The 27713-nt window shown below is 36.4% G+C and overlaps 1 protein-coding gene across 5 annotated transcripts in view; it reads right to left on the bottom strand.

Moving 5' to 3' along the window:
* Positions 1-27713, bottom strand: part of NRG1 (neuregulin 1) — a 1146491-nt gene that overhangs the window by 21094 nt on the left and 1097684 nt on the right. For 3 of the 5 annotated variants that reach the window (XM_040242908.1, XM_040242910.1, XM_040242909.1), the window contains 2 exons: positions 18060-18189; positions 5149-5207 (listed from right to left, as the gene is read on the bottom strand). In XM_040242908.1, coding sequence (XP_040098842.1) covers positions 5149-5207; positions 18060-18189 — 189 coding nt within the window. Of the gene's footprint in view, positions 1-4524; positions 5208-5791; positions 5860-18059; positions 18190-27713 lie in introns of those variants that run through there. The other 2 variants (XM_040242911.1, XM_040242912.1) reach the window with 2 other exon arrangements.

Here is a 27713-nt window from a genome sequence, read left to right as displayed (position 1 = left end):
CCATCCTGGTTTCAGGTCCTTTCTCTGCCATTTACCTGTTCAGTGACTTTGGACAAGTTCATTTCTCAAGGACAAAATGCTTATGGTATTGACACGTGCCTCACAGGGTGACCCTGTGGAATACAGGAGACGTGAAGTGTGTCGGCCAACAGCAGAGGGGTGTAACAGCTTGGCGGACAGGTGTATCTGGAGATTTACTTTGGGCCACTGATCGCAGGCATGCAGGCTTAGTTTTGATTAATTTCCGGGCCCTCAAAACTCTGACAGCCTCTGTGATATATCAAGAATTTATATTAAAAACAAAACAAAACAAAACTTGCCACCTCTTAAGGAAATGAAGTTTCCCAGATTTTATATATATATATATGTATAATATGTATGTATAAATACATATCAAATAGTACACTAACAATGATAAAGAGGCACTTTATATAATAGAATTTTCTTTGCCTTAATTCCAGGGTACTCAGGCAAACCACGTACATTTTTCATAAATTTAAAGAAAGAGGATGTAGAGTGACTTTGGTTTGCACCGTGTTCACAGCAAAATTAATAGTTTTTTCCAATCCAAATGTCTCTTGCCTCTGTGCAACACTGAATTGGACAAATTGACATTTTCCCTCAATTTGTTTCTTCCATATAAACTTCAGAACATCAAGGTACCAAATTCATTTTCTGAGGAACTGATAATAAATTTCCTTACACGTTTCCATGAGCAACTGACTCAATTTTTCTCCCTACAACCCCCTCTGTGTCTTGCCTTTTCCTCCTACGTCAGTAACAATTTAAGGGTTAAAATCAACAGATGACTACAGAAACTCTTTCCAGAGAAGAGAATCATGATTCCATGCCTACATGAACACTGCTAATTATCTATATTAGTTGCACAGAAAGCTTGGTTAAGTCTTCAATAAAATTAGTAGCATGCTCATGCATATATATTACTGTATTTACAGTTTTATAGGTAAGTTGGTGAGCCTAACTCTAATTTCATTTCATGGGAAGTCATTCATATCAGGCAGCTCCAATTTCAAATAATTCAAAGGGAAATTGGTACTTAAAACTGTACTCTCTTCTGCCCATAAGCCCTAACAACCAAACACGCAGAGGAAGCATGCATCAGTCACCCAAGTCCTGGAGCAAACACTACTGTAATTTATTTGACTATTGGTGGCTACATTTCTTTCATTGTGAGTCAAGAAAAGCAGAATACACAAATACTTTTCATTTTCTGAAGAGCTTATTACTTTCTATCTGTTCTATTTAATCTAATGTTGGCTTAGGCTTATTACATATCATATGTTTCCTATTGAACATCTGCCTAGCCACTCCATTTTTCAAATTAAATTAATAATTCAAAAACACGAAGGTTACTGTAAACAATTTAGCTTCCTTTTCTACATGTGATTTCCTGCTGTGCAGTAAGCAATATAAAAAATTAATTTAAATCTGAGTCTTTAGAAACTATTAAGTACTGACTCACTAATCTTTTGCTGTAGGATTTTATAATTGTTTGAAGAAAACTGATTAACCTGTAGGTTAATTTAAATTTTCAATTGTATTAGAGAAAAGAACAAGAAAACTTCTTGAAAAGTTGAAATTGTCCATACATGCAATTATAATTTCTGTTAACATTTGAAGACATTCTTGGGTTTTCTTAAGCAAGTAATCTCAAAGAGGTATGTGTCCTCTTGACTTTTGCCCCCCTGAGGTTTCTAGAGGAGTCCTGTCAATGTCATTTCTAAATGGGACCAATTTAGCGACTGACTTCTAATTTTCAACTTACCTTTACAATAGTAGATGCCTTTTTTTTTCACATATACCAATCCATATTGCCACTGAACCCTTTGAAATGCAATAGGAAACTCCTTTCTTCCAAGTTTACATAGGCCATGAGCAAGTATGTTCATAAAAACACACACAGTGAAATCTCACTAATGCTTAGCTGGAGTTAATAATTCTGTTATAGGTTGATGTGTCTTTATTCTACTTTCAGCAAGATGCACATGTTTGATAAAGAAACTAACAACTTCAGTGAATTTTAAAAACAACACAAATAATTTAGGCACTAGTAACCTATGAATCAAAAATACTTTTAAGGCTGTCTGAGTTTACTCATTCTGAGGATATGCCTATAAGTTCTAAAATTGTACTCTTTTAAAATAGTCTATATTTTGGGCTATTCTAGAATTACTTCCTATTAGATGTTAGTTTATATATGACCTATTTGCTCCAAACTGCTTGAAACTATTGAAGCTGTGAGTGTGTTTTTTCCTATAGTCTATAAATTGATTGTTGTCTGTATACACAAACACAGACACACATGCACCACCCCCCACACAACACACACACACAATGATGAAAACAACCCTTTCAAGCAGGAACTCTGTGTCGAGAGGGGTGAAATCTAAAGCTTACTAACCTCGACAGTATTTTCCAAGAAAGTATTATAAATGTTTTATTTCAAGGCAAATGGCTTCCTTCAAGAAAGCCCTATAAAAGATACATGTGTTCCTTTCTTTTATATTTTAAATCAGTTTTTATAAATCAATACATGTCCCATAGGACACCCTGACCAGAAAAATTGTATTAAATCCTAATAATGTAAGTTATGTGTTTAGAAGCATTTAAAAAATTGTATGTTCTTTTACAATGTGATTCATCAACTGAAAATGTGGTTTGGTAAGTTGAACAATGTGTCTCTCTGAAGCTGGGGAATATTTTTTCTTTTAAAATGTATGATATGCATTTCAAACTTTATGAACAAAAATAAGTAAATTTTAAACTTTACCAAGATGGCAACACTTTTTAGCTTTTGTGTAGCTTTCATTACTAGTTGAACATAAAGTTCTTAGAGCAGCAAATATTTATTTCCCTGCCTTTGATGTGAAGGTTTGTGGAAGTAAAAACTGAGAATTTAAGACATGGAAGTTAGAAAATTAACTCTGGGCAAGACAATTTTGGAAAGCAGTTTCTGAATGGAAGCTCTTGCTTTTCCAGACACGAGGCAGGACTGATGCACAGTCATTACAGACTTTGTTTATAAATGTGCTTCCTATCTATCTTTGTTAAATCAGGTTAAATATGAATGCTGTTTTCCTGGACATCTTCCAAAAGTGCCACTGAAAGCTCACTAAAGAATTTATTCAAGGAATCACATTCTGATTAAAATACATAATGGCTATTTTTAAATTATATCTTAAGAAAGAGAATATGGTCTAAAAGAGAAATTGAGAACATTTTTTCAGGTTCTTCTGTCAGATCTCACTGCATCATTATTTTGGAAAATACCTTCATTTTTACAATGCTTTCAGTGCACAATGATATTCCAAAAATTTAAGTACAATACACATGTTCAGAATTTTCATTAAAGTTTAAAATATAATTGTACTGAATTTACACAGTCACAGGGATTTATAAATCCATGTCATTTGAATGCAAACATTTCTAAAAGGAATGGCTGTATTAAGTAAAATTTTATTATTTACCTTCTGTTTTTACGCTCCATCTTATCTAGCTTTATAACAAAATCTATAGCTATAGAGAGAACAATTCTGTCCAGTAAAAGCATTTTATTTAAAGGTTTTGAATAAAGAGGAGACTGTGTTTGAAAATTTGGCAATGCCAATTTATCACTTTTTCACAACAAAAAATGGTCTGTAACGTTATTTTTGATATGCAGCTTTTATAAATACATCAGAAGTACTGCTCACTAAAAAAAATGATGGAATAGTATGGGTCCAATCTCCTCATAATGCATATAAAATTTCTTTTTTGATAGAATTTATTCTTCCATGAGTGTTAACATGAGAAACGGAATGTTATTCTTTGCATGACTACAAATAAGGGTCAAATCTCATTCTTTTAGGGCCCCCAAATGACCAATTTCTATCACTGTTTCTTGTGTTACATGAATTTATACCACAATACACTATGTGAAATATTTTGGGGAGTAAGCAATTGACAAGCCAAATCAGAGGCTGACAAATCCATTATAATTCTTTTGTAAATAAAATCTAATAGCACACGGCCATAATGAATTGCTTTTGGGCTCCATAGGCTGAGTTTTCTGGGTTATGACAGTAATGGTATAGTCTGCAAATGCAAAAGCATTTACTATCTGATCTAAATTTACAGAAAAAAAAATAGTCCCTTTTGATCTAAATGGATAACTACATGGAATCTATTTTTAAAATAATGTTTTGAAAGTTCCAGAATTAAAAGCTAAAGTCCTTGTTCACAAAAGAAGGACAGATACATAGTTTAGTTATCCACGCAGTTATATACAATGTAAACGGTCTTTTAGGAATGTTCAAAACTTCATGAAGCCACAGAAATCCATCAAAATTTCCCGGTTCTCATTTTAAAAGTATACATCTAGCAGTGAACTGTGATATTTCATAGTAACTAATAAATATTTTTAAAAAACAACTTTTTCCTAAAATTATTATTGAGAGTAGAATAACATAAATAAGTGATTTAACAATTCATCTAAAAATCATTTAGACCTGAATCCCTTGTTTCCTAAACAAGGTCAAATAGAAGCCAGGCAATCTCCTTTACTGTGAAATGTTTGCTTTTAATTTTCCTAGTCAGTGCTTTTTTTTTTTTTTTTAAATGCAAACTGTTTGGTTAATGAAGAGAAACATCTGAACTCTTTTTATTCTGTTTATTTGTCGGAAAGAACACATTCTGAACCGAAGCGAACTTACCATCATTTCAAGTGTGTAAAGGTTACAACTTAGCACACCTCCTTTTCAAGGATGGGGTCATTTTATAAAGAAGATGGACTGTCCCGTGGAATGATTTTTATTTTCTCAATAAAAGTGAGACTTTTCAAGGCCTTTATTGTCATTGCACTGGGCGAGAGAGACTATCACGTTGTATCACAGTAATTCAAGATCAATTTCAGAAACAACTGGAGCCTCACGCACCTATGAGTAGCTCAGAGCCCACTAGTCACGAACAGAGGAAGTCATACATTTGCTTGTGTTAATGTTCTCATGCGACAGGCAGAGGCAGTCAATGTTAGACCTGGTAAAACGCATCTAGCTCTAGGTGGAATCTGAGGGGAGATGCGGCAACCAGAAAGCAGCACCAACTGAGCATGCTCCTATTCAGGCAGAGACAGAAAGGAAGTGGACGTACTGTAGAAGCTGGCCATTACGTAGTTTTGGCAGCGATCACCAGTAAACTCATTTGGGCACCTGAGAGAAGAAACAAAAAAACAATGGTAGAAAAAAAACAGAGAAAAAAGAGAAGAGGTGAATATATGCTAGAAAGAAGCTCCTTCAGCGTCATTTGACTGAACTTGGTGAGTTCACTCTCAGGAACCGAGTCTTTGTCCTCATCATGGCTTTTAGACTCTGGCATTTCCCCCAGTGGGATAGAAATTGGGATAAACATGATAGAAAGATCCCAGCATTTTAAGTGACCGTGTTCTCTCAAACAGAGCCACTTAAAATGAAAGCTGGATGTTTTCTTCAACTAGGTTTTCTGCTTGGTAGTGTTGGTCCAACGCACTGGAAGGAAAGGAGTTTTGGTGGGCCCGCCCGCCATGATTGCCAGCATCATGGACCATCCAGATGGGTTTTATGAAATTGATGACCTTTGTGGTTTGTTGTGGAGATGTAGCTAGACAAGATCGTTTTGAATGGGTTTCTGCCCTGAGTGGGTTAACCATGATTAGAACCAAAGGAATCAGTCACAACTGAGCTGTAAAGGCACCAAGTGGTAGCGATTGTTGCTGTAGTTTGGGGGAGAGAGCAAATTTCAGATTATTTTAACATACTTTCTTGGGTTTGGACTTTCATGGGCACATTCTCAGTACATCTCGCTCCAGTGAATCCAGGTTGGCACCTAGAGGGTAAAAATGTAATAAGCAATCGAATGCTATAGACACTGAACTTTCAGACTGGCAATTTTCCTCCTATGGAGTATGGAGAGTCCTACAAATGACCTGGTGGCTGAACAACATAAAGAAAAGAAGACAAAACATTTAGAAAACCATGTCCCATGAAAACTGTGGGGTATATATTTCTGTTGTTTGCTTCAGTCTTCGTAAAATCAGTTAACTGAAATTTAACTAGTGTGAGGCTGAAAGATTGAAAGGGCTTGGCAAGGTATGGGCAGATAAGTCATTATCTCTTGGGCATTTCCGAATCTGTCAATGATAATTGACGTTGAAACACTGGTTTTGGTAAGAGCTTATATGGTTCCATCCATCATCATTTACCATTTAAATAATTCTGAGTTTTTTCTTTTGTAGACGTAATTTTGTACTTCATTTCATTTTGCTGTTGTTTAGTCGTTAAGTCATGCCTGCCTCTGAGACCTCATGGACTGTAGCCTGCCAGGCTCCTCTGTCATTGGTATCTTTGAAATCGTCAAATTACAATAGGAGTCAAGCACTTTCACACTCTAATGATTACTGACAAGAAAAATGACATCCTCCTTCCTTTTTTAAAAGATAATACAAAGTAGGTCTTATTTTTAATGGTGTAAAAAAATCTATAAAGAGGCAGATTTTTAGTAGTACAAATTTCACTTCATGCAATTATCCCAAATCAAATACATTAAAAAACTTTAAGCAGTTATTCTTCTACTGAAGTATTTAATGAAAATCATTTTGCATTTAAGGTAAACTGTTTTGAAACTGTATAAAATTTACATTCTACTCACTCACATTTGCTATCAAAATTCCAGAATCTTGGTAGAATATTGTTCTCAAGGTCTTGGGATGGGGCTGTACCTAGAGACGGAAGTCCTTTAAAACTTCTCTTTTTGTTGCTGTAACTCCAGTAACTAAAGCATTTCAGAATGGATTCATTTTACCCCAAATATCATACTCAAAGAAACAGGGTCATCAAAAAGTTCCAGGACACAAATATACTTCTTATAGGTGCCCCACACTGATAGCCATGATTATTATCAATAGTTCATCTAGACCATAAACATCATGCATGATTTCTTTTCCAGAATAAATAGAAATCTGAATAAAACTATTCATTTTTGCTAATATAAGGTTGATTTTTTTTTTCCATCCCCCTTAAAGCCAAATGCAATGCCAAAAAACATTCTCAAGTGATTTGGTACATCTGCTTCACTAATTTCACGAAGAATGGCTTATAAGAATAAATACTAACAGTTCCATATTTTCAGCCCTATGAGTACTTGTGTCAATAAAGTATAATTATGGTCATTAATAATAATATCAATAAGCTTTACAACAAACATCTTATTTACATAGTTTGTTTTTAATTCTTCAAAACAAGTTTTTATAAATGAACTGGTTATTTTTGTATAGAATAAGTTTGCTGAAATGAGTAGAGGAAGAACTACCTAGAGAAATACAAAAATAAGAACTATAACCTGTGAAGTTGGGTCATTTCTTATGAATATGTCATTCTACCTGCTTCAGTTAAGAATGTCTTTCCATGTAGTTTAAGAAAAACACATGGAACCTTGTTTTCCATGTACCTTATTTGATGTAAAAATTTGTGAAGTATATGAGATTTTATTTTTATATTTTTTCTGAACCAGGACTATAAATCCATATAGACATACACTATAATTAAGTAGGTAATTCCAGAACTAAGAATATATTCTATAATGACCATTTCATCTTACCTGTTTGCACTCTTCATAAAAATTTAAATTCTTAATTTGATCACATAATAACCCATTTGCTTCATACAAAGAACATAGTATAAGATGTGTGACTATGGCATGTGTGTGTGTGTGTGTGAGAGAGAACTATTAGAGGTAAGAAACACACTTATTTAAGAATCATGAAATTCACAAAGAGCTCAAGAATCATGAATCCCTTAAGATAAGAAAAACATTTATCAGAAAATTGCCAATTATGCATCTTAGATGACATTTTTGAAATATGAAGGCATGGGACAACTAGATGAAGGGGATCAAAAATCCTACCCAATCAATTTTCTAATTAGTACAAGATTCTAAAATGATGTTTCCTAGGAAACTATTATTATAAGATGGTGGTTTATCTCTATCATAAAATGATACAGAATATTTGGTGTAGTAATAGTAGATCTGCATAAGGTATACCAATCCTTTTAGAATTACCTGCTATATCTGAACCAGAGCTATCCTTTCACTAATGTTTTTCTTCACTTGGAGGCATTTTCTTAGTGTAAATCCTTATTATTATTCAAAGTGGGGTCCAAGGACCAACAGAATCAGGATCTGCTGGAATCTTGTTAGTAGACACATAGTGTCTCAGGCCCCAGTCTAGAACTATGGAATAAGAATCTGCATTTTAACAAGATCCCTAAGAGATCTGTATGTACATTAAATTTAGGATGTCAGGGATCCTGACTTCCAAAGATGGAGACTAAGGCCCTCTATCCTGGCATTGCAGAATCTCGCTGTTTGGATGTGAGAAGTCCATTTGGCTTCACTGGGCCACAGTTGTCTTCAGTGATAAAATGAAAAGATTTATCTAAGTGATTATCAAAGGTTTCTTTTACCACAAAGGTTCTGGGAGTCACTCTCCTACATGGAATCACTGTGCAAAAACCTGGCATCATCTCTTCTGAATGTATTACCAGTCAAGGAGGACTCAAGAACTTTAAAACCATTCTTCTGATAGAACTGATATTTTAAGACAATCATGGAGGCAAAACAAATGTCAAATACCTATTCCTAGGCCAATCAAAGGTTCAGAGCTATAATCATTATGTAACTTTTGTGGACATCTGGAGTTGTTGCCCAATCAGATGGGAGGAAGTGGAAAGAACCTCTGCATAAGCAAACTGCAGACTGCATCGATTGGGCAGAGAAAGCATATGCAAATAGAAATGCACTTGATCTATAAGGTCTGAGTCGCTCAGTCGTGCCTGACTCTTTGTGAACCCATGGACTGTAATCCACTAGTCTCCTGTGTCCATGGGATTCTCTAGGCAAGAATACTGGAGGGGGTTGCCATTTCTTTCTCCATGGGATCTTGCTGACCCAGGGATCGAACCTAGGTCTCCCACATTGTGGGTAGGTTCTTTACCATCTGAGCTACCAGGAAAGCCCATCTGATCTACAGGCTCTGATTAAACTCTACAGTGTGACTCCTATAAGAACAGGGTGACTGTCCGGCTGCTGGCATACTTTTCTGTTAGCATTGTCCTTTAAGCAGCCAATCTGTCACTTTCTTCAGAGATACGAGTACAGTAGCTTTAATCTCATTGTGAACAATATGCTCTGGCCTGAGTCTGAGCACCTTCCAAGAATTCTATGTCTTAGAAGAATCTGTCTGAATAACAACTGAGCCCTTACTGTAGCTTCAAAACTAAATATACCATTTATTTTACCGATCAGATTAGAAGATAGAGATATTTTAAAAAATTTTAGTATTTGCTCTTATACAAAGATAAATGAAGATAAGCAAAGGTAAGCAATCTTTGTTCTTCAGGAGATGAAAATTCATACAGTTTCATCTGAACGAAGCACTCTCTTCAAATACAACATCAACCCCTTCCTGAGTGTCACCTCCACACCAACCCATGTCCACCCCCTGGGTGAGGGATTCCTTATTTGGCTCACCGCATGGTGCTTGCTTCTCTTCCACTGCCCTGATCTGTTGGCCTTGTGATTATCTCTTTGTGAAGACAGTGAACAAATTCTGATCATTTTATAGCTCTAATGTTTTAGCCCAGTGCCTGGCTCTTGAAGGACTCTCATAAAATACTGGTTAAATTGAACCTGATTGAAGGTTAAAACATAGTGTTCAGTAAAGAACTGTATCAAAGAGACTCATATAGCCAATGGATTGGCCAAGTACAGGTCAATATTGAACTTTTGGCTTTCATTTCTATAGTTTGTGACCAACTCTCTCCTCTGTAGACTTCCAGATACTTTTTTTATAGTACCTTCCTCACAGACTCCTTCCCCTATACAGAAACCTTTAACATTGAGTCTGGAATTTGGAAAAGACTCCATATAACTCTTTAACAGTAAGTCTGTTACCTCAAATTTAAATCCCATTACTGAAATTAACCCAGGATTCAATGAAGCAGTTACAGTCTAGTAACCAAGACTTCTGCATAGTAAAATAAAAATGGTTCTTAATAATAACCTTAATACATGATTATTATTATATAATTCAGCATATATTATCATATATCAATATCAGCATATATTATCCTGATATGCTTACTGTGTAATTGATTATCAACTCATGTCATTTTGTGAATCAGTTTAGCGTTTGGTATATTTTTTACATTCTAATTGAATAAATTATTACCCCCCTTTTTTTTGGTGGAGATACTAGATATCATTAAAGATATTTCCAGAACCCCAAGAAACTTTCAGTTATTTAGGATTTGCTAATTTTATAAGCCATTATAAATGGCTTAGTGGTTTTTGAAATTTATGGTCAATTTATAAACCATCCTTACATTCCTTCTCTTCCTGTCTTTACTTCTTGGTTTCACTAATTTTCATTAGGTTCTCCCTTGATCCGACAGGAGAAGGGAAACAGGTTTACATATGGTATTTCCCCTCTATTTACGCATCACTCCACCAGGAGATATTTTACACAATCATTCAAATAAGAAGAAGCCCTACTGTCTTTTCACTCTACCTCAGTACTAGTTGGGGTATTTCCCTCACATAGGACAACATCTGAAGCAATTTCTTTGATGTCCATGTGTACAAATAGTAGGTAATGGAAAGGCCAACATACACGTGTGAAGGGTTATCGGTGAGTTTAAACGTTAGGCTTTAATGACTTCGGCTCTTACTCTGTAAAGCAGACTTGGCAGTGCACCCACTACAGTGCTAGCTTGTTTTTCTACAGGATCCTATTGCAAGGGCTGACTCTTTTCACCCCTTCACTCGGGACTCTGCCTAGAGCTCGCCCACTCACTGGCTGAGTATCTGTGTTGTACATTATTCTTTCCCAAATGGATTGTTACTATTAGTCTGCATTTTTCCAAGATGATCTGCGTTCGGTTATCTACTGTGAAGTGAAATATCTTAAGGTTCATATATGCTTTTCTAATTTGTGTTTTAGTGTTCCTTATGGTATCATCTGCAAAATACATTTGTTTCCTCAAGGAAATGCCTTCTTCAACATCATTAAAGAAAATAATAAATATAATATGTTCCTTCAATAACATTTCCTACAGATCCAACCTTAGACCTCCCCATCACTGTTCAGCTAGTACGGACCATCCCATTGCTTTTTTATTATGATCTGGGGACTAGTTCCCAATATTTGAGATAACAGTACACACAGAGTGGCCACAGTGGACTCATGGATAAATACTGAGGGGGGAAAAAACAACTAAGTCATCCTGGATCTGCACTGTTGGTTTTCAATGTCTAAGACATACAATCCCACTAATGAGGTGTCGGTGTTTATGAATTAACCTCTCCTTGTTTGAACCCTGGTGCCCTTCCCAAAGTTCTGTTTGTACAGCTTGTTCTGAAATGCTCATCTGTAGATGAAAATGCTTGCCATTGTTTACCCTAAATGATGTATCCTTTACTTTAGGGTCAAACAATTTCATCGGATATGGGCTCAGCGTATAGCCCATACATCTCTCTGTCCTTGTGACATGATGACTTATGGACTCAGCTAATTTGTGGTTTGGTTTTGTCTCTGGAGGATGCCACTATACACAGCATAGCAATTCTGAACCTCCCATCCACTCCAGCCTCATTTGATGATGAAACCTCTAAATACTCACTTTTGACTTAAACCTTTCAGTAGAAATATTTCAAAATGGTGTGTTTTATTTTATTTTAATTTTTGATTTTCCCCCAGACTTATGGAGGTATTATTGACAATACTGTATACACTTAAGCTGTGCAAACTGATGATTTGATATATTATATGTTATTAAATGATTACCACAAAGAGCTAATTAACTCATCAGTCACCTCATATGGTGACTACTTAAAAATTTTTTGGTTATAAGATAAATAATTTCAGTTATAAGATAACTTATAAGTTCTTCAGTTATAAGATAAAAAAAACCCCTGGGATCTAATGTGAAATTAGTTCATAATATGGTATTGTATACTTGAATTTTGCTGAGAGATCATTTTATTTTAAATAGACTATATGCTTCTCAAGGTGAGGGCTGCATAAACGTTTTTTCTCCCATGGAGACTCTGCTTCTGGCTGGTTGATGTCCTCCATGATACATTCCTTAGCTCCCTAAATACTTGTCAAAGCACTCAGCACACTTATCACTTACAATTTAATTAATGATTTGAAATCTGTCTGCTCCTCACAGGCCTATGGACTCCATGAGGGCTGAGACCATGAGATTTTGTTTACTACTTCATAACGAGCACAAGCACAGAATTTGCCTCATGGAAAGAGATCAATAAAATATACATGACTGCCTAACTGATTTCAGAAGAAAAAAAGAACCAAGCTATTAAGAACACAATGCAACTGCTTTTAGGCCAAACTGCCACTAAATTGATTTTTCTATAAGAACCAAAATATTTCTTTCCATCTGTTTTCTTGAAAGTCAAAATGAGTTAATAAGTACCTAGGAAGTACACAGCAGGATTGTAGATACACAGAGGGACACAGAAGAAATGAGTATTCCTTCAATAACATTTTCTACATGTTACTGTAGGAAATGACTATAATGACTATCACCGTAGGTAGGTCATCTGAAGAGCTGACTCTCTAAGATCTTTGCCATGAGTCCTGTGCACTCACAAAGGTTTGTCTCCCTGCTCAATGTGATAGCAGGTATGTGTCTCACTTGCTCTGAAGGATGAGGTCTCCCAGAGCTGGCTGTTCTTAGGGACTCCAGGACTAACCCAAAATACATTCCTTTGCTCTATTCCAAATGTCTCCTATAGCCATGATGATGAGGCCACAGGACACAACTTGAATCTGAACCACCAGCTACTAATGTGCTATAAATATATTATTTTCATCATCAGTTTTACTTGCATCAATTACTAAGCAAGGATTTTATAAAACCTTAACCTTAGCTAATGTCTTGACTTTTTCTCCCCATCTTATCTAGTGCCCAGGGGTCTCTAATCTGTATGGAAGTCTCTCCTCCCTAAACATCTTCTAGGTTTATGGTGTACCCAAACTGTTCCAGAAGGTACTATGACTCTTGATTACTTGTCACAATGTCCAAAGTCCTCTCCCTGGTTTTCAGAGCTCAGAAACTGATTCTCCTGTCTAACTCGACTTTTTTGGTTTGCTTTGTTTTATTTCCCAGAATGGAGTTGCTGGTCTAGGTATGCATGTCACTGTGTCTAATGAGATTAGATGGTATGTTATATGGTATATTTAATAGTATGTGGGAAAAAACTCCATAAATGATGACTATGCTTATAAAGTCTTCAATATATTCCAGTCTTTTCTTTTCCTTCTTTAAATTCTTATTATCATAATAATCAGCGCTCTACCACCTGGGATAAAGACACTCTAATTGATCTACTATTTTAGTTACTCTATTTCCATAAATAGACTAAGTTCCCAGGGACCAGAGACCATGCTGTATATTTTCATTGTGTTTACAAAAATGCCTGGGATAGATGTAGATGTTTTATAAACAAATTTTAATTAATATTTCATCTGCTACTGCTACTGCTAAGTCACGTCAGTCGTGTCCGACTCTGTGCGACTCCATAGACAGCAGCCCACCAGGCTCCCGTCCCTGGGATTCTCCAGGCAAGAACACTGGAGTGGGCTGCCACCTCCTTCTCCAATGCATGAAAATGAAAAGTGAAAGTGAGGTCGCTCAGTCATGTCCAACTTCGCGACCCTATGGACTGTAGCCTACCGGGCTCCTCTGTCCATGGGATTTCCCAGGCAAGAATACTGGAGTGGGGTGCCATTGCCTTCTCCAATATTTCATCTACTGAGTTTAATTTATTATAGCACATTTGTTGTGACTTCATCTCCTATGGTTAAATATTTTTCATAACTATCTCTAATATCATGTGTAATACAATATAGGCCCTTATATATACTACATGGTTTCATAAAAATTAATTAGACAAAATGATAAGTTTATGTTTAAAGGCACCTCCCACTTTCCTATGTTTTGTTTGTTTTCTGTTTCTGTTTTTAAATATAAGGAAATTAATGATCAGAGATACTACATGATTGAATGAACATCAAATGCAAAGTTATAAAGCTAGTTGGTGGCCCCAACAAATCAAATAAAAACGGCTAGTGTTAAATAAAATGAAGAATTGGGAATTAAACATGATAACACAGTCTGTTAAGACAGGTGTAGATATTTTTCCAATGTCTACAGAGAGAATGTAATTCTACCATTTATTTTTTATTGTAAGGAAAAACTCACTTCCCCAGAGCTAGAAGTACTTTCACAGAAATGAGTTCATTTAATTTCACTGACTCCTGGGAAGAAATTTGGAGAACATATTAATTCTATGTTATAAATAAATTGTCCAGAGAGTTGAAGTGAAAGAGCTCAAGACTAGTCACCAAAATTGGTGGTTAAAACTCTAATCCCCACATGGGGATGCCACATCTGTCCACAGGACAACACCGTGGGTTTATAAATATGGTCAGGTGTAAAGTCATTTTTAGATTTAAAAAAAAATCACAATCAACATGTTCCAGAAGAGTTCTCTTAAGTATAACTACTCAGAAGAGCAGATATACAAGAACAGGGGAGAAAAGCAAGCAGATAATCTGGACAATGTCAAGTTCAAAGTGTCTTGTTTCTTTGAACCATGTGACTACATGAGGCACCAGAGGGTAAAAGATGGAATGATTCTTTTCTGGTCTTTATGCAGTCTTGAATAGAAACTGTTTGTTTGTTTTTTCTCTCCCCCTCAGGATAAATTTTAAATTAGTATAGAGAGAAGAGAAATATAAAAGATGAGAAACACCGCGGAAATTCCCACACTGTTCCCAGGAGAGAAGTCTAAGTAACAGCAAACCTCTCCTCAGAGAAGTGTTTAACTGTTATATGGTTAATCCATTTGGAACACCTTGTTCTAAATGGAGAGACAAAAGAGATTAGCTGTAAAGTCATTCCACTTCAGCTCCCAAGAAGACAACAGTGGATTAGGTGACCAGAGAGACCACTTGGAAACTTACACGCTTGTGGTGTTTCTGAGTCATGTCTTAAGTCAGGGATAAAGCTGACTTTGAACCATGTGGCTCATGCTTCAGAAATGTTTTGCTCTAGACAGATGGACCATATGGAAACTATGAACTGGCTTCATACACAGGGCCATGATGAGCCAATGCAACACTTTCACGTCTTCTGTTTCTGTTCAAGTCGTCCAATGAACAACATATTATTGTAAGACTCGGTATATGATGTGCCTTTGTTTCATTTCTGACTAGTGATTGTTTTTAATGTTATACATGTTTGCAACACAGGGACTAAAAATATACTCATTTAACAAAAAAGGCATGAAACATTGTGGATATTGACTATACTCAATTCTTCAGTGTTCTGGCTTGCTTTCATGTATTAATAAAGGCAGTGCAAAAGGGGGATAAAACTTATCACAATCATAGATGTCACAGGTTTTTTTTCCAACGAGAGCTAATGATAATCTTTAACAGTTTTCTGAAAGATTATAATTACCAAAAAAAAGATATGATAAAATCATAGTGCAAATTTTCTAAGAATTGGTACAGGATTCAGTTGGGGGACACAATGTTTATTCATGGTTTGCTGCTTTAATAACTATTAGAGGAATACCAAACATTTCACATTAAGATTAGAAAAATATAAAACAAGTATTTCTTTCTAGATTGGGCTTAATGTTTAATGAAAAGCTGTATGAGTGAAAAAAAAAAATCACAGCTGTTGGCACAATACCAAAATGGAACCAATGAACAGCACTTAGGTGATAGCATGTTTAGCATAGGTCTTGGGAGGCCACAGAATAGCTGAAATTAACATGTGGGGAATAACTGCACTGGTTCCTAAGAGGTATTCAGAAACTATCGTATGTACTCACTCAGCTTGCAAATCTTTTTGCAAAGGCTAGGATGAAAAAGATCATGTTTCATTATCATAACTAAAATCGAGTGGTCTCAGATGCTTTTTTAAAGAAGTAAAAAAAAAACAAAACAAAACCCCAAAACAGGAGGCACAGATTTAAATAATCTGGGTACGATTGTTTAAAAAGGAGAAGCATCTAAGGAACTGTAATTTAAAGGTTTTCTTCCAAGGAGACTTACTGAAACATAGCTAGATTGTATGTCTAAGACTAGGGCAGACTAGCAGGATGTGCCCATATAGTAAATATACCTTATTTTACAGATTATAATTCTCAGCTTCTGATATTTTCGATTTTGATCACAGAAAATCTTATAGGAAATTACAGAATTTACTCATTTCCACTCACAATGAAAAATTCAGGGAGGGAGGAATGTTTGGGATATATTCACAGCAAACTGGCAGAATCAAATGCTAAAACTGACCCATTTTAATTCTCTGCTATAGGTACATAGCGGAGAAGGCGATGGCACCCCACTCCAGTACTCTTGCCTGAAAAATCCCATGGACGGAGGAGCCTAGTAGGCTGCAGTCCATGGGGTTGCTAAGAGTCGGACAAGACTGAGCGACTTCACTTTCACTTTTCACTTTCATGCACTGGAGAAGGAAATGGCAACCCACTCCAGTGTTCTTGCCTGGAGAATCCCAGGGACAGAGAAGCCTGGTGGGCTGCCGTCTATGGGGTCGCACAGAATTGGACGTGACTGAAGTGACTTAGCAGCAGCAGCAGCAGCAGCATAGGTACATAGATTTGATATGCTGGTGACCAAAAAAAGTAAATCTTTAATTTTCAAACAATAAACATGTTGGTGTAGGAAACTGTTTGGTGTCATGCCACAGCCTCGATGGGAGAGGAGTCTGGGGGAGAATGGATACATGTGCTTGTACGACTGAGTCCTTTTGGTGTCTACCTGAAACTGTCACAACATTGCTAACTGGCTAAGTCACAATATAAAATAAAAAATTAACCATGTGACAGTCATAAAATCACTCAGACCTGAAATAAATTATTTTATATATATATGCTTTCAGTTTTTATCTTGCTTCAAAGTTTTGAAAAGACTCTTACCTATTAATTTTATCTTGGCTTATAATTATTCTCTATATTTATGAAAGATACAGCTTCTAGTTAACTACAAAATAAACATGTATTTTTAATCATTTCAGTGAGACATTAAATATCTTTTAACATGACAAATTGTTTGAGTCCATGGACCACGCAGACCCTATATATCAAGCATAAACTAAAAATGCATTGCACAATAAACGTGCTTTTAATGAGATCTACTGATTTTAACTGCAGGCTTTTAATATTTAATGTCCTGACAACATCTTTGTTTAATTTTGTCTGTTGAGAGAGAATAACTGTGATACTTCTCAACGGTTCATCAACTCCTTCAGGTCATTGGAGAGAGCACCATTTTAAATATAGCTATAAATAAGTACAGTGCATAAAGAAACACTCTGCCTTCTACACGCAGTGATGCTACACACACTAAGTGCATTTCCAAACTAATAACACATTGCTGGTTTTTCATTAGTGAGATCAACTTAAACTCCATTTTTAAAAAGGAGCTATAAAGCTAATGCCAAGTTTAACAGATCAGTCAGCAAATCATTGCCTGCCTTTCTGCTTCTTTTAGTCGTCCTATTTGCTTCACAGGTGACACCAGAGTAAAAAGGAACATTATCTTACAGCTTCAATCATACATTGGATGGAGATGCAAGTATCCAAAGTTCTAGGTGTCTATGATATTTGCACATCTCTCTTAAGTAACAAGGAGGAAAACCACAAGGAAAGCAACTTTATAAATATGAAGGCAAACAAACAAACAAAAAAACCACCAAACACCCACGTGGAAAAAAAGCAAAAAACCATTCTGGATATAACAGAGTAGATAAATGGTGTAACCTTTTCACAACACTCTACAAATAAAACAGCATTATTCAAAGGGTGCAACGAAACTGGAAAAGGCAGCAGCAATACATCACGAGACACAGAATCGTCTGAAAGAAGCGGTCACGGGCAGAAGTCACACAGAGGGTTTCTTTTCTTACTTGCACAAGTATCTTGAGGGATTTGAAAGGTCTTTCACCATGAAGCACTCGCCTCCATTCACACAGAAAGTTTTCTCCTTCTCTGCACACTTGACAAGATGGCTTGTCCCAGCTGTAGACGTAGATGTGGCTGGATAAAAGATAAACAAGGGAAAGTTTTACACCCATCTTTCCCTCTTCTGAGCAGCCTTTAAGTGCTCTTTTTAAAAGGAAGAGCTCATATAAGATAAGATGTACTCCACTAGACTTTCTGGCTTAATAAACAACAACATTAAGACTTAAAGACATTAAGTACTTTCTATGTGTAAATAAATAGAGTAAAATTATAAAAGGGTAATTATAGCTAATTTAATTACAGTTAAATAGGAAACAAACATTTTTTATAACCAATACTTTATCTTCTAAAGAAGTAGAAAAGAGAGGATCTACTAAGAAAAATACATTTGCCATGTATGGCTGAATCCCTTCACTGTTCACCTGAAACTATCACAACATTGTTAATTGGCCATGCCTTAATACAAAATAAGAAGTTAAAAAAAAAAAAGAAAAACTTTCCAAGAAGGCTCAAAAATAATGATATAAATTCATATCAGTGCAACTGAATTTAGGTATCAATTTTAAATGGCAACTAATTGATAACATTATTTCATTTTGAAATGAAATATTTTCTGACACAGTCTTAGTGATTTTTAACCCTTTGTCCTCCTTAATTTCTATTTTAGTATTTGCAACTGGAATTCAGATACCGTTGTTTACTTATATTTGACCTTTCATGTATTTTTCCATTTTCTCCTGCCTTTCTTTTTCATTTGCTTCATCAGCGCACACTGTGCTTTGACATTTAACTTAATTGCTCCTCTAATTCTGCTTGATTGTTAACTCTACCTGATCAAAATACTTAGCATCTGATTATTTACTTTCTGCATGATTCAGTTCCTTTCTGGTCTCTTATTCTTCTGTCTGAGGCATGTTTGGGACCATTTCATGGTTCTCACCAATGGCTTTTAGGAGGAAGAGCAAAGGACAGTCAAAATGATTTGCACTTTGGAGACAGATCTGGTTCAAATATTATCTGGTTCAAATACTAGGTTTGTGTTCAAGAGTAAGTTACTGAACCACCCAGATGGTCAATTTTTCCATTTAGAAAACAGGGGGCTCTCACAAGACTTTTACAGAGATTATCAATAATCTAGGTAAAGGATCACCGATTCTTTGGACACAAGTTTGAGCGGGAGATAGACAAGGATGGGGAAGCCTGGTGTGCTGCAGTCCATGGGATCACAGAGAATCAGACATAACACAGCGACTTAACAACAACAAGGTAAAGGAATTGGTGCTAAACTGGCATCTGATGAATAATAGCAGGTGGCAAAATGGAGCAGATAGGGAAGAATCTCAATTTTGCTATCTATCAAATCAGATGTAAAGCTTAATAGAAATCTGAAGATTTTCAAAGAGGCATGCTTTTCTTGAATGATTACTATGGTAATTAAAAATTGGGTTCATTTTTAAATTCTTCCAACAAAAAGTTCTTTTCAGAATGCTTTTCTAAATGTCCTGCTCAGGTCTATAAACGTAACCAAAGAATCACGGAGTGATTTTCTTACCCTCTCTTATCAGCTAACCTTTTACCATTTTTTTTTCCCAGGAAGAAGGGAACATAATTTGCATCATCTGGCCTATAAAATCATTGAGTAGGCAATTTCTATATATCACTTAGCATGAATTTTGACATATATCTTCATGTGAAAAACTATATACTTAGGTGCTATGAATACTTTCATCCATGGCAACTGCCTTTAAAAACATTAGGTGGGTGTTTGTCTTCAATGTTAAAGGTTTTGTGCTTAAGAACTTTCACTGCTGACAGGGATCTATGGAATGACAAATTGGGCAGAGTATTTCTGCTGAAGGGACCGCCCACAGAGTTCTGTCACCCTATTCCTGCAAAGGAGCTCTGAGCCTCCAACAGACCCCAGCAGCAGTCCCTGAATCCTTCCTGCCAGTCTGCTAAGAATTCCCCCTTATCCAAGCTGGGCGGCAAACCCTGCAGCAGGCTCTTCCAGAACAAATGCTGAGGCTTTCACTAAAAACATCAAAACCAACATTCCCTTCCCCGCCAAAGCAGACACTCTATATTCATTGCAAACTAACAAAGAAAATTAGCTGTGAAAGACAGAAGAGACAGATACGTCATACCTATTCCTTGGACGTTCTGATCTTGCATTATCAACTAAGCAGCATTAAGAAATGTGGGGTTAAAACTTGAAATAATCCATTTCCCCTCCCCAATTCTTTAAAAGTATTCTCCCTGACATGCATTATCCTTTGCATGACACCCTCAGTTATGACACAATCATTTGAAAAGTCCTTAGATCATGAAATAGGATCACTAGGAATAGGAATAGTTGATAATAAAATAACTCTTGGAGAAAATGAAGTAGCAGCTCTCTTATGCAGTCAGGGACTATCCTACTTAGTGGTTGCATCCTTAGCAGCAGAAAGAATAAAAATGATCATGGAATTACAAAGCAGAAATTAACTCCCAGGAGATGCAAAGTGTGGACTGACTTGGGTACCACTGTTCTGAACCAACAGCCAAACACAGGAATAAGTTATAATTGTCAGAAGAACCGGGGCTGGAAATGGTGATAAATGCACCTTTCAGATTTTTGCCAGGCTTCCTTAAATTCTCCTTAGTTGAACGCTGTGCACAGTCAGCCCTAAGCAGATCTATAAATTTTGCAGCGATATCCTTTGTTTTTGGCCTATACGTGCTATATTGCTCAGTCAGTTTCCGTTTGGTAATTCTGCCAGAAATTAATGAAACAGACAAAGCAGGTTCTTCAGCCAAACTGTAGAAACAGCATTCTTTTTAAGGCAGCTGGCAGGAATTTATGAGAGGTAAAGATTACACTTCTGCCAAGAGAATATGCTTTTGATATCTAAAAGATGAACTTCATAGCTTCTTTTAGAAGTAGGCAACAGAGATCTCACTTACTCAGTCCTTAATAAACTCTGCCTCCTTCTGCTTTGTAACTAGTTTGTCAAAATCTGCAGGTAGAGTCAGAAATGACAGCGACTCAACAACAACAACAAAAGTAAATGCTAACTGAACAGCAATTAGGAATATGTAACTATGACTTCATTACCTTTATGTCTGGCGTTTAAATGGACAGCGTTCAACTAAGGAGAATATAAGGAAGCCTGGCAAAAATCTGAAAGGTGCATTTATCACCATTTCCCAAACATACCTTCTCTGGGATGTTACCAATTTCAAAATTATAAGGAAGAACGTGTAAGTACAGTAGTTGCTTTCAAGTATTTTACTCTCAACCTGGTCTGTCAGGATAGACAAGTGACTATCAGGACTAGTGACTAGTGACCATTTTGAGGAGGTCTGGACATTTCTCTGACTTAACCAACGATGTGGAGACTAAGATTCCCATTTTAAAGACTCCCTAAATCCTGCACCATGCAATAGGATTCCTTCCTTTCTAGCCTGGCTGCCTCCCTCTCTCCCTTTCTTCTTTCCATCTATCCACAATTCTTTAGTGACCACCTAGACATAACAATAGCTAAAGTCACTGCAGTGGAAATTTGTAAGGCTGTAAACAATTCTCCCTAAAAGGAGATCTTTATAGATAAAAGGTAGTGAAAGGACCCTGGCGTTAGCTGAGGAGAATCAGGTGCAAGGCACAACTTTGCCAAATACTATCTGCAGGACTCTGGTCCCAGCTACCTGTCTTAGAGTATTCAGCTACAAAAATGAGATATCATGGCATTGCTGCAAAGTTAGATAAAATGCTTTGCCAGCTGCAAAATTACACACAAAGAGGTGACATGTTTCCATTACTAATGGCATAAATATGGAACAAAGAGAAGCAAAAACATTTCTGTCCGGACTCTGTAATTACATATAATCAGCCTCGAATGTTGTTTCTTGGTAAATTATTTTACAAAATGTGAAGAGATGGTTTGATTTGGAGGGGTAACCATTGAGTGATTACAAAATATGAAGTAAATATTAATAAATTATTCTTTTTCAAAATCACTGTCAATAATTTATACCTATTCAATTTGCTTATAAAATAAAACTGAAGAACAATTGAGCTAGAAGAAAAAGAAACTATCTCAAATATGTAATTATTTTCAACTTTCCAGATCCACACAATTCTATAATAGTTCTTAAAATTTTTTTATTGAAGAATATGATTTATAATATATTGTAAGTTTCAGGTATAATTCTCTAACATTTCTGACTGAGCTTCCAAGTTACATAAATTCAATGTATTTATAATCTTATGTGTTATCTGAACAGTTTAAAACTCTAAAATAGTTAAAAATATTAATAGCAACATGTCCATAAAATATGGGCTGTATTATCAGTAACTAAACATTTTGGAAATCACATACTATTGCACACTTTAGTAAACATGCAGAATAAAATTTTGAGGAGTAATTAAGTGTTGGCTGCTCATTACTAAATATTTTCCCATAGAATCACACAGTGTATTTCCTGTAGAATACCAGGCTTTTTCTGCTCAAAGACAGCCTAAAAAGAAAATACTGCTGGAAAGGATGGTTCACTTTCTTGCTTGTTTTAAGTGGTGTTTTCCTTATCAGTGAAGTAGATAGCACCAACAAACCATAGCTATTACACAAAAGCAAACTGCTGATAAGAAACCAGTCTATTCTTCTTTGACAATTAGCAGGAATTAGTATGAGTGTATAGTGTTTACCCCAAGGAAGGATCATTAGATCCTGTCTTCCCTGAGGGAATGAGCCCTGACTAGGAGTTTTAAGGACAATTTTAAACAATTTACTTGCAGAAAGATGAAATTGAATCACTCTATGCAGTTTCCTCAATAACATACACAAATACTAACAAAGTTTTATATTCTGACATGAAAATGCCAATCACTGCAAAGTTGCAGGTTTTTTTTTTAATCCTTACCTGTAATATTCTCCGTGGCTATGTATTTAGAAATCTGCATGCTTCCTTGTTCTTTGATCTCCCAGTTTTTTAAAGTAAATCTGAAATTACTATTTTTGCTTAGAATATAGCACCTCAGCAATTAGGTACCAGAGCACTTTGAACTTCTACTAGGAAAAAATGCTTATGTTGTTCCTGAAAATGATGCTGTGGCTCAGAAGATGAGCAGGAAAAGCCACACCACCTAATGCAGTTCCTATAGATGCCAACGGATGGGTGGGGAAGGCATTTGTTCTCCAAACGAAGATCCAGAGCCAGACAGAACCACAGAAGCACCATAGCTCTGGGTTGGCCTTTTTTTTTTTTCCAAGTAGTAATTCAATCCTTTGCTGAATAGCAAATAGATACCTGGGGGGGGGGGGGAAGTGATAAGAGAAGATCAAAGAAACCCATCCTGACCTGGGTATTCCCAGAGCCGATCTCCTTGGCCTCAACTCTGCTATAGAAACACTTCCCTCTTCCTAAGGGAAGAACCATCATGAGACCATAAGTGGAACCAGAACTTTCTAAAGTAGAATTAGAGCATCTCACTTCATGGACCTCAGCACTCACTAACAAACTGGAAGTAATGTTTTTTAAGATTTTTTTTTTTTAATGGAGACCATTGTTTAAAGTCTTTATTGAATTTGTTACAATATCGCTTCTATTTTATGTTTTGGTTTTTTGGCCTTGAGGCAGGGATGGAACCCACACCCCCTGCATTGGAAGGTGAAGTTGTAACCCCTGGACTGCCAGGGAAGGCCCAGGCTGGAAATACTTAGAAGCTGGTAGATTACCCAGAAGGTAAGCATCTGTCCAAAGAATAAGCTGACAAGGGCTGATGGAGGTTAATTGGTTAAGTGATGGACTTGAGCTTTAGTATCTAATGTCCTATATTGAAAAAAAGGATACAAATCATTTCAAAAGAATAGTTCTGCAAGCCTTTCATAAAATTGTTCAAGCAATTCACAAAAGTGTACAGGATGCCCAAGGTCACAGAAGTGAACCGGGACACGCTTATTTTCTATTTTCTTATATGTATTTTGGGGCTGCAGTTGGTTCATAGGATTGCCTTTAGATTCTTCTCTCCCTTACAAGCTCTCTGGGAAGACTCTAGTATTATTTCTTCCTTCTTCAGCAGAATGAAAAGTGACCCATGGGGGTTTCTGCTGGTAAAACAAAATTCTAATTTTTGTTGTAACACTGAGCTCATTTGTAGCTAAACAGAAAACAGATTCTAAGTTGCCAGCGGTTGCTGAGCAAATGCTTGGGGGTCATTAGATAGCCTTATCCTTAGAAAAATAAAACTTGTCAAGAAAGGTTATTTTTCAAACAATAGATGTTGCTTTTTTTTTCTTTGTTACAGCACATTTCACTCACAATGATCACAGGGTGATCATTCCAGTCAACTGCTTCTTAGAGCAACAAGTTAATGGCATAAACCTAACCCTAACCCTAACCTTTTAGGATGTCTTAGCTTTGCTAAAGGAGTCTCCTACAGTAGATTGCTGGCTGGGTGGAGTCACACAAAAGCTACCTTTTCTTCCTTAAGCCAATACTCTCTTCATAGCTAAGAAGCCACTCCAGACATACAGGTCTGCTGTATATTTTCTATTAATTGCTGACGATTTTATCTGAGTATAAAATTTCCATAGCCAGAAGCCAACAAACTTTCAACTGTTTGTTGACTCTTTTCCTATCAATACCTTTCCTAAAGGAGTAAAATCCATATAGCCTACAAAGCAAATACTAGCAGTACACTTGACTGGCTTAATTTGATGTATTTATAGATCTCACCAGGCTAAATGTAGAAGGGGCACATTCTTTACTGTATTCTGCATTTTCTACCAGTATCAATTTGGCTGGAAGAAGGTCATGCCATCGTAAAAAAGGTTAAACTGTCATTTTCCAGATTGGCCAAAAGTTTGGAGGACCAAACAAATCACATCAAAACAAAGGGAAATGATCAAGGATTCAGTTATTCAGGGAGCTGCTGAAATTACCATGTGACATTTAATGACATAGGTTATTTTATTCATCAAATGAATGACAGAAACTGAGGCAAATTCATTATCTTATTCATCAAATAAAAAAAATCATGGCATATCAAAAATAAAAGTCATATGGTCATTTCAAGAGATAATCAACACTGACGAGGTTGAAAATCAATTTCTATAAAAGTATAAAGTATTTTTATCCCTCAAATCAAACCTAATCAAGCATCCAGATACAGCTACTAATTTACAGGAAGAACATAGGTCAGGAGGAACATATAAAATAAAGTCACAGGATGGAATTGGAAAAACTCAAACTATGGAGGCTCTACAGGGCAAATAACCTGATTTCTTTAGAAAAAATTAAAAGAAGATAAAAAGACAAAGACAACTAGAACTTGATAGAGATCCAAGGGTGAGAGAACAGAAAAACCTAAAATATAGACATTAAAAAGAGATACATAAACCAATCACAATGAGTAAAACTTATTTAGATCCTGATAAAAGAGGCACTCTGATCACTGATTAGATAATACATATTACTAAAGGGTTATCCTTAATTGGTATATGTGTAAAATGTATTATGGTTATGTTTAAAAATAGTCCTTATCTGTCAGAGATACATGCTGTAATATCTCTACACTGAATAATAAGATGTCTGTGATTCACTTCAAAACAGTAAGAGGAAAGGAAAGTGAGTGAAATCAGGACAAAACAAAACTGATCACTGCTGAAGCGGATGATGGCTGCATGGCAATTTGTTGCATTATTCTCTGCACTTTCATATGGTCAGTATGCAAGTTTATCTCTAGGTTCATGTTTAAATGTATGCTTACCAAAGTTTAAAACTTAAAAATGCAAAATAGAAATTTCAGGCTTTTTAAAAAGAGGTCTTTATAAACTGGAATTAGAGTGATACTCTATACTACCTAAAAATATTGACTTCTGGCCACCAACCTAAGTCATAATTGACTGTGAAACTCTTGGATAGGTGGTTTCCTTAATATCAAGACTAAGCCAGAATGCTGACTTCTGCTTTGAAAGTTCTAGCCAATGCAACAAGGCAGAAATAACAAATTGTGGTATAACTGTAGGAAAGATGAAACAATCATTATTGGAAAATGATATAATTGGATACTATCCATGGAGTTGGTTGCCACTTCCTTCTCTGGAGAAGACTCTTGAGAGCCTCTTAATCCTAAAGGAAATCAACCCTGAATAGTCATTTAAAGGATTGCTGCTGAAACTGAAGCCCTGAAACTTTGGCCACCTGATGTGAAGAGGCTGACTCACTGGAAATGATGCTGATTCTGGGAAAGATTGAGGGCCAAGTGGAGAAGTGGGTGGCGGAAGATAAGATGGTTGGATGGCATCACCAACTCAATGGACATGTGAAAGTCACTCAGTTGTGTCTAACTCTGTGACCTCATGGACTATACAGTCCATGGAATTCTCCAGGCCAGAATACTGGAGTGGGTAGCCTTTCCCTGCTCCAGGGGATCTTCCCAACCCAGGGATTAAACCCAGGTTTTCTGCACTGCAGGTGAATTCTTTACCAGCCGAACCATTAGGGAAGCCCAAGAATACTGGAATGGGTAGCCTATCCTTTCTCCAGCAGATCTTCCTAAGCCAGGAATTGAACTGGGGTCTCCTGCATTGCAGGTGGATACTTTATCAAATTTGAACAAACTCTGAGAGACAGTGGAGGATAGAGGAGACTGGAGTGCCACAGTCCAAGGGGTTAAAAAGAGTGGGAACATGACTTAGCAACTGATGAAGAAATGGTTGGATACCTATATTAACTAGCAAGAAAATCTAATAAAATAAAAGAATTATATTCACAACAGCAAGAGTAAATATCAATCAATTAGGTTAGGTAGGTGTGATCCTAACAATAAATATGCAGAATGGGAGATACTTTGAAAGGGTGATATAGAAGGGGAATTGCATCTGTACTTTGGGTAGAAGAAGGCATTCTATTAAAGGGAAAAGCAAATGAATTTGTAGATGTACAAAACTAAATCTCACATTCAATGAAAAGCAGTAGTTCAGTTTGGGAGATGGATTGTAAATAGGGAGGTGAAGTTAATGAGGCTATAAAATAATAATACGTCCATATTAAAGAAGCCCTGGATGGAATTAATGTTTAATCTGTAGGTCACGGAGGGAGCTAGGCTTTTGCTTAGGGCCATAATTAATAAAATTAATGGTCTATTCTATAGTGTTTGGAAGGGGAGAAAAATGGAGACCAGGAGATCAGTGAAGAAGCTGATATGAAGGACTAAAGAGAGAGGAAGACTGCTCAAACTAGCCCAGAAACGATGGGAGAGGAACCGGTGCCATATTGAAGAATTAACACTGTTTTGTATGCTGCTGCTGCTGCTGCTGCTAACTCCCTTCAGTCGTGTCCGACTCTGTGCGACCCTATAGACGGCAGCGCACCAGGCTCCCCCGTCCCCCGGATTCTCCAGGCAAGAACACTGGAGGGGGTTATCGCATATACATTAAAATTAAGCAAGAACTAAATGATGACGTTTGTATTTCACACCTTGTATTGCACCTCTTTCTAAAGCATTCAAACAGCCTAAACACACATTTTCTCATTAGTCTTCACACAATCTAGGAACTACCCGTGATATTATTAGACAGAGGGACTGAAGCCCATTCTGAATACTCAACACTCAT

This window comes from Oryx dammah, unplaced genomic scaffold (genome assembly GCF_014754425.2).
Source record: "Oryx dammah isolate SB20612 unplaced genomic scaffold, SCBI_Odam_1.1 HiC_scaffold_7, whole genome shotgun sequence".
Lineage (NCBI taxonomy): Eukaryota > Metazoa > Chordata > Mammalia > Artiodactyla > Bovidae > Oryx > Oryx dammah.
Note: the sequence above shows the minus strand (reverse complement) of the source record. Positions and strands in the feature narration are given on the sequence as shown.